Source organism: Galleria mellonella, unplaced genomic scaffold, assembly GCF_026898425.1.
Source record: "Galleria mellonella isolate WM207_F2 unplaced genomic scaffold, CSIRO_AGI_GalMel_v1 utg36, whole genome shotgun sequence".
NCBI classification, from domain to species: Eukaryota; Metazoa; Arthropoda; class Insecta; order Lepidoptera; family Pyralidae; genus Galleria; species Galleria mellonella.
The window spans coordinates 1,904,625-1,913,372 of record NW_026442086.1 but is presented as its reverse complement, the minus strand read 5'-3'; the positions used below and the strand labels follow the sequence as shown (position 1 = coordinate 1,913,372).

The window sequence follows — 8,748 nt, the reverse complement described above, 5'->3', positions numbered from 1 at the left end:
ATCTGCCTCAACAAAGGGAACTTATTGTATTATGGATGCTAAACAATTGATAGTCAAAACTCAAGTATATTTTTTTTTACAGAAATTATATACAGAAAACACTCAAATCAATACAAATAGTCATAAGTATAAATGCAAATGTTTCTATTATGTCGGGTTCAAACCGGCGACCATTGGTAGATGAAGCGATGTTTAAGCCGTTAGGCCAACAAGGTTGTTGTATACTTATATGTATATAAATTTTCGTAAAAAAGACTTTCAGATGAAGAAATAATTGTCGAAAGCGAATAATAGTGAGTTTATTAAATTCCCTTTATTCAGTATCGTATATAATTTTTTGTATTGATTGTAATCTCTTTTGAGTGTTAATAAATAAAATTAATTAATAGAAATAGGGAATATTGTATTCTACACACATATAACATATTACGTTTACTCTTTATCATTGATAAATAATTGGCAAATAATGTAAACGTCATTTTAGTAATGGGATTTTGCTGTATTTTATGTCTGACGGCTGTCCATCGATATTAATGTTTCGTGAGTAACAAATACTATGTATATGTATTAGAGTTGCTGAATTTATCGCGATAGATTCATTTTTTCCAATATTTATTGTCGCCAATTCGCCGTGGTCTCAACCTTCATAGTTGATGATAAATATGACAATGAAGTAGGTACATAAATAATCCAGAAAGAATTATCTACGTATTTCGGAAGTATTACTAGTAATATATAAATAATATATATTCAGACGCATATCTTTTGTGTGTATATATAGGTGAATAGAGTACTTCTTTCTTCGAAGTTGTTTAATAAAATATTTTTCATTTCAGCGATATGTTTCCGTGAAATAATATTGAATCACGTCCATACAAATTGGTGACAATTCGCTAGTAATAATACTAGTTTGTAGTATTAATGCTTAAAATAATTGCTATTTAAAGAAAACACGATTGCGTTATTAAAAAAGCAATTGTTTCTGTATCTGTAAATATAATACATGATAAAAATAGGCCATGTTTATCCCCATCTAATACTAGATTTATACCAAACGCTTGGTTAAGCCGTTAAAGTAACAAACTTCAACTAACTCAATTTATCCTCACCTATCTTTTTTTTTTATACAACTTAGAATGGCAAACAAGCTGACGGCCCACCTGATGGAAAATGGTAACCGTCGTCTATAAACAAGAGCAGTACCATGGACATAACAGAGTATACTGTTTCGCCCATGATACCCCCCATGCGTTTCCATTCCTGAGGACTTAGGTGTTATTTCTCTGTACCCTGTAAATTCACTAGCATATCCCACCCTTCAAACCGAAATACAGCCATGCAAACACAACTGCTTTACGGTTGAAACACGAATGGGACAGAGGTACCCAAGCAAACGACTTTTGTACAAAGTCTCTCTCTGGTAAATATATCTGCACTTAGGTCTGTTTTTTTAATGGATCATAATGGAATATTAACCCGTCTGCGCTGACGGAATATACTGGCGGAGCACCAGTGAGAGGTGATACGTGAAAATGAAAAGGCAGATCAGTTAGTTCATCGCGATGAATACACCTGGAATTCAGCACGCCTTACTTACATGTGATGTTATGTTTGTATTACTGTAACAAAAATATAGAGATTTAGTACAATTGTAATTATATATATTTTAAAAATATTTTACAAGGCTAACAATGGTTTACATACTTAAACCTTAAGCTATTCAGACTGAGTGCGTTAGTTCAAATATGTCCACTGTTCATACAATTTACGCTTGATGGCAACTATTTAGAGTTAAAAATTCTACTAGAAGGAGTACTTACTCGTATTATCAAATGCTTTTATATATTTTTTAAATATCTTCTATTGTATTAGAAACTGTCTACTTGTTCAAGATTTTACATTGCATTATTAATACACATTTTTTTATGAGATAGTCGAAGACGTATTTATTTATATTTTTTACTAGTTAATATTTTTATCATTATTTCAACAACATCAGGAAGTAATTTTGTTAAATCTTGATAAATTGTCTTGAATTATAAATACTTTCTGTTTGTTATGTCATACTTATGTTACTTTTTTTCATTTTAATTACTAAAATTGATAAAAAGACATGCAAGGTTGATTTTTACTTATCTTAAGTATTATGATGTAAATTTGACTTTCAGGAAAGTCATCTGCAAAGTCAGATTTCCTGATAGCTAGTCATACAATAGAGGCAAATACTTTTTTTTAAACACCAATAAGCGGTCAAATTTGTACATTTCCAGCACTACAGGAGATACCTAAAGGGTTAACTACGAGGTATTTCCTTCAAGTTCAATACATACTTAATTATGTCCTAATACATTCAATTATTGCTCTGTTTGCGTACATCTGTATTGCATTTTCCAGAATGCAATTAGAAGAGTTTTCTACGCCAACTTATTCTCAAGATCTAGATAGTCGAGTCTTAAAAAGACAAGTTGCGAGTGAATGAGACCGCGAATGTAATTAAATTGTTCGGTCCCCGTTCTATTGTACTCTTTGGCTAATATAAGTCGTTTTTCTACTTAGCTATCTTTAGTTAAACTCTGAGGAAATGGTTTGACCTTTGTGAGTACTTTTTTTAGTTTACCTATTAGCGTAAGATGTTTTGTTTTTCCGGTTGCACGAAACGCTTAAATATGTGAAAATACTTTACCAAGATAAAAAGTAGTATATTTGGTATAGGTTACTTTTGTAATTGATTATACCAATAAAGCGCAATAAAGTAACAAACAAACAAACTCAATTTCACATTTATAGTATTATTAGTAAAGATTTGAGAATATAAAGGACTGCATAATTGTAATAGCTAGTTAGAGTCATAAGTTTCAAGGCATGAACAAGAGAAAAATTTAATGTTTTAATAATTCATCGCAAAATCTAGGTTTCAGATTTCAAAGTATTTGTTCCTTTTTTAAAGTTTTAAATCTTTTATCATTTCTCTGTTTTTTCTATATAAAAATTTTGTTGAAAAAATTTTTAGTATTTACATAAACAACATTATAGATGGCATTTTCGAAAGCGTTTAGTGCAAAATAGAATTGACTATTTATAGTTGCAATATCTAGAAATGTAATTTAGTAGCTGCTTAGTTTTTATATAAATTCAAGTAATTGTGTCGTCTATCTCTATATGCCTGTGTTTACAAATGAATCGGATTTATTTAAAGTCTTAACAAATTGTTCACTGCAGAAACTTTTTCACTCACCAGGCGTTCTACCGTCTGCAAAGTTTGAACCTTCAGCACTCCTGCTTTCAATGTATTGTGTAACATATTACAATACCTACATATTAGTAAGTAGGTAAAGTAATTTTTTATCTTATAGTTTAATAAAACTTTCAAAAATGATCTAAATTCAAATTATCTATTAAATATTTGTGCGCTTAAAACATTGAAATGGCTTATAGAAAAAGTTGATTACAAAAAGTTTTGTTATGCAATAAAATTTTTTACCTTTTCAGCGTTTACAGCAATGATTATAATATAAAAAAACATAAAAAGAGGTGCTTATCGTGACAGCGGCCCTATAGCTTTATCGGTTATGGATGAGTCTACTATAAGTAATCATGAAGATGAATCCAGTGGTGAAATGTCTTCTACACGGGATAATAATTTACATTATAGAAATATAAATATAAACACAAATTATCCGGAGGGTAGTAGTGATACACTTATCGATGCAACGTTCCATCAAACGTTTGAAACTGAAAATAGCCGTGTAACCGACAATACGAAACGCGATGAGTCATTGTTGACATGTAACCGGCAGTCCACGCAGCGAACGGTCGGCAAAGTAGGTACAACACTTGTTGAATCTTATGCAGGTGCCGTAAGGTCTAATAATGAATGGACAATCGTCGAGAAGAAAAGAAAAAAAAATAGACGCATTGAAGGAAAATTAGGGACAGTTGTAATCGGAACAGATGAGATGTTTAGAGCTGCTGAGAGAAAAATACCACTGTTTATTACTAATGTGCATAAAAATACGTCAGAATCAGATATCGTTCGATACATTTGTAAGATGACACAAGAAACAGTAGCATTAGAGAAAATATCCATTAAGCGTCAATGTGATTACAATGCATTCAAATTCTTTGTAGCACAAAACAAAGTCTCGTTGTTTTTGGATGAGAATATATGGCCAGAAGGGATAATTTTTCGACGGTTTATTAATTTTAAACTAAAAAAATCGACTGGAAACGCACATATTTCCATTGACGGCATTACACACCAAAATTATGGATAGTGGGATCTACAACTTTGTTACCTTCAATTGTAAGAATGTGAAGCGCTCTGTAGAAGGGATACGGGAATTATGTAAAAGATCGGATATCATAGCCCTGCAAGAAACGTGGTTATTGCCGAGTGACCTATCATATTTGTGCAGCATAGATTGCGAGTTTACATCTACGGGAACGTCGGCGATCGATACAACGGAGGGAATACTGCGCGGGCGACCGCACGGTGGTGTCGCGATCCTCTGGCGGCACAGTGTATTTTCCAATGTTGTAGTAGTGCCATGTGATAATCCCCGCATATGTGCGATAAGAATAATGTTAAAAGGGCGGTCAATCCTAGTGATGAGTGTCTACATGCCTACCGATATGTCTACAAACTTAGTGGAATTTACGGACATTCTCGGCTCGGTAAGTGCAATCATAGACAGTAATAATGTGGATTGTGTTTATATTATGGGCGATTTCAATGCTCATCCCACAGAATCATTCTTTAAGGAATTATCTATATTTTGTGAGGAACAGGAATGGACTTGTATAGATATAGAAATGTTGAAGGGTTCATCGAACTGTTTTACGTTTGTGAGTGAAGCTCATGGGTCGCAGCGGTGGCTAGATCATTGTATAGTATCGAAAGCGGCTGTGTCCTCTGTACGTAGAGTGCACATACAATATGACATACTCTGGTCAGACCATTTTCCGCTGATTCTTGAGTGTAATTTAGACGTAGTTCCACCTAAGATAGAAGAAGTAAAATGTGAACGTAACAATGTTTTGTGGGGTGACAGAGGCATAGAACAAATCGACTCATATTATAATGAGTGTCATTCTCATTTCAAACTTCTTAAGTTTCCATCCGAGTTCCATAACTGTGCCGATCAGACTTGTAATGTTATACAACATAGACAGGTCATTGATAAGTTGTATAATGATATAATAAATGTACTAAAGAGAGCGGCTGTAGCTAGTAGAAATAACACACATTGTAAGCGTAAGAAAAAGAAAATTGTAATAGGTTGGAATAAACATGTTAATGAGGCACACAGGAATGCCAGGCAGAAATTTCATGTTTGGTGTGATTATGGTAAACCTAGAGTTGGCTCCATCTATAATGATATGTGTGAGGCTAGAAGATACTTTAAGAAACGTCTAAAGTGGTGTCAAGACCACGAAGAACAAATAAAGATGGATATTCTAGCTTCACATCATTCTAATAATGACTTTCGGTCTTTTTGGAAGGCTACGAGGAAGCTTAGTACAAAGTCTGCCCTTCCTGTGTCTATTGAAGGCGTAAGTAATGCCGAGAACATAGCTGATCTTTTTAAGGATCATTTTACTGTTAAATCCCCTTTGGGGCCATCGCGTGCGGAGTTGAATGTTGAGACTGGACGTGTGGTGGAAATTAGATGTACTGCTAGTGAAGTAGATCGAATTATAAAATCTATGAGTGGAGGTAAATCTCCAGGACACGACAGTCTCAGTATTGAACATCTAAAACATGCTGGGCCACACTTGGCGAGACTGTTGGCAATGCTCTTTAACTTTTGTATAAGTCACTCGTACATGCCGGAGGAGATGATTAGAACAGTGGTGATACCTGTAGTTAAGAATAAAATTTCTGATATAACAGACAAAAATAATTATAGGCCAATCTCCTTAGCTACTGTTGTCTCAAAGGTGTTTGATAGCATGCTTAACTCTCGACTGACTCAGCATATAAAACTTCATGACAACCAGTTTGGCTTTCAAACTGGACTGTCAACTGAAAGCGCTGTTCTTTGTGTTAAGCATGCTATTAGATACTATACAAATCGAAAAACGCCAGTCCATGCATGCTTCCTCGACCTGTCGAGAGCTTTTGATCTGGTTTCTTATGACATCTTGTGGAAAAAGCTCGAAAATTTTCAATTACCATCAGAGCTCATAAATATCTGCAAATATTGGTATGGAAATCAGCTCAACAGCGTGCGATGGGCGGGGACTATGTCGCAGTCATACAGATTGGAGTGTGGTGTGAGGCAAGGAGGGTTGTCTTCGCCGGTACTATTTAATCTGTATATTAATGATCTGATTGTTGCTTTGAGTGGTACCCGTGTCGGCTGTCACATAGACGGCATTAATGTTAATAATATAAGTTATGCTGATGACATGGTGCTGCTCAGCGCGTCGATATGTGGGCTTAAAAAACTCGTGGCTATTTGCGAGTCATATGCTGCATGCCACGGACTGATATACAATGCTGTGAAAAGTGTGGTCATGGTCTTTGAGAGCAGAGGCAAAAACTCAATGGGCTTTCCAGATATTAAACTTAAGGGTATAGCGCTGAAGAGGGTATATAAATTTAAATATTTAGGACATCAATTGGCCTCGGATCTCAAAGATGATGATGACATTGAACGGGAGCGGAGGGCGCTGGCGGTGAGGGCGAATATGATAGCACGCAGGTTTGCGCGGTGCTCTAGACAAGTTAAAATTACGTTATTTAGATCACATTGCACATCTTTCTATGCATGCAACCTGTGGGCTGTATATACTCAAAAATCCTACAGCGACCTCCGTATCCAATATAATAACGCGTTCAGGGTGTTGATGGGGCTGCCACGATTCTGCAGCGCGTCAGGGATGTTCGCTGAGCATCGTGTAGATTGTTTTTATGCCACGATGCGAAAAAGGTGTGCGTCTCTGGTGCGCAGAGTACGTGCCAGCACCAACAGCATCCTGAGTATGATAGCAAGCAGGCTGGACTGTGTGTACGTTAATCACTGCTGCGCAATTTCCAATGGAATTGTGCAGCGGTGATTATCTGTATACTACTTAATATATTGTATGTGTGTATGTGTGTGTATGTGTATTGTGTATGTAAATTTACTAACATTAGTTTTTAAGAATATTGTTACTAATAAATATTTAATGGACCAAAAAGTCTGAAATAAAAATTATTATTATTATTATTATTATTATTATTATAATTGTTTCTATAATTTACTAGTTATAACTCGTGTTATTGCTAAAAGGAGAATGTTTTCAATTTGTATTATAGTATTTTGTTTTATGATAATAATTACGACAATTATATCTACCGATAGGGCTGATATTCGAGTTTCATCCCAAATTTTATAGTAATTGAAACTAGCAGTTGTAAACTGCTCATTGTGAAGCGATATTTACAATGAAGTACTGCATTTTATATTAATATATTTTCAATCTAATGTGTGTGCGTTATCAGTGTGTTTTATCATAAAAAGTTATTTAAGTGTTAAATAAAAGTATGCAGTCTGTCAGTTGCCTAATATTGATAGTACATGATTTGCCTAGTTTAGGAACAGATGGCCATATATGGAATGAAATATGCCCAGTGATATTTATTATTACCGTTTAGTACCCTTTATTAAATAAGTACGCAATATTTGTAAAATGTTTAGCATTTCGTTTCGTTATTGGTCCGAGTGGCGGAAAGCGTTCACACTTATTCATCCACAAGTAAATAACACAAACCACGGAACAATTTTAAATGAAATCCCTTTCTCTCGTAGAGTTAATGTCCCGGGAGACTTTTCTCTGGTTTTAATTTCCGGAGTGTTTACACTGAGGAAATAGTTTGTTGGTAACCTAACTCTATCTCTAGACGTACAAATGTATTATGACAAAACCACATAGTTATTTGCTCCAAGTTCAGTTTCTATTCATAGTATGTATTAATTTGTAAAACCTTAATGTCTTTTGTATTCTATAAATATGTGTACAATATTTCAGTATCCATGCTAAAATAGAAATCATTAGACTTCTTTAAAAAGGGTATACTACTAAGAAAACTGGACAAAACGATAAAAAGTTTTTACTCTCTATTCCTTCCGAGCGCGTCCAACCGTCAAGATAAGGTTAAAAAATTTTATTGTTATTTAACACACATTTTTTGGGAAAGGTACCTTTAACACTGCAAAATTTAAATAAATTAAAAAAATCGAAATGTAGATTAAAAATTCTTATTAAAGTTTATTGTTGTTTATATTTTTAATATTGATTTATCTTCTTATCTAAAATTAAATAAATATAATTTTATTTATTTGTTTTATTTTAATGTACATTTGGCGACCTTAACACTGGATGAGATTCTTCACCAGTCAATCATTAGTCAACCAGAGAAATATGTACCCACTATGTTAAGAAACTGATTTTAAAACAATAATAGTCGAGCTTCTTGGTAGTTCTCGGCTAGAAAACTAAACTAGTATTATTTGTAGATTTGAACGCAAGGTTAAAAAATATACATATTATACATACAAATAAATGTTATTTTATTCTTATTCACGTGGACAAAGCCGTGAGGTCAGTATAGTTTATTATGTATACTTATAAGTCCGATAACATTATCATTGGACTATGGGGTCTTTGCTGGAATTAAAGGCGAAAAATAATTATTAAGTAATGATAATCAACTGTATTAAAATGTTATTAATTATGATAACCTACTTAATTTTTTTTTAA

The 8,748-nt window shown here is 33.7% G+C and overlaps 1 protein-coding gene across 1 annotated transcript; it reads left to right on the top strand.

Annotated features, from left to right (window-relative positions):
• Positions 1-3,529: 3,529 nt before the first annotated feature.
• Positions 3,530-7,210, top strand: LOC128201205 (uncharacterized). The gene has a single exon (XM_052897453.1). The coding sequence runs from the start codon at positions 4,267-4,269 to the stop codon at positions 7,060-7,062; it is 2,796 nt and encodes a 931-aa protein (XP_052753413.1). The 5' UTR covers positions 3,530-4,266; the 3' UTR covers positions 7,063-7,210.
• Positions 7,211-8,748: the final 1,538 nt, after the last annotated feature.

Bases quoted from the DNA above. Each gene is read 5' to 3' on its own strand.
- LOC128201205 (XM_052897453.1), top strand. From the start codon at position 4,267: ATGGATAGTGGGATCTACAACTTTGTTACCTTCAATTGTAAGAATGTG.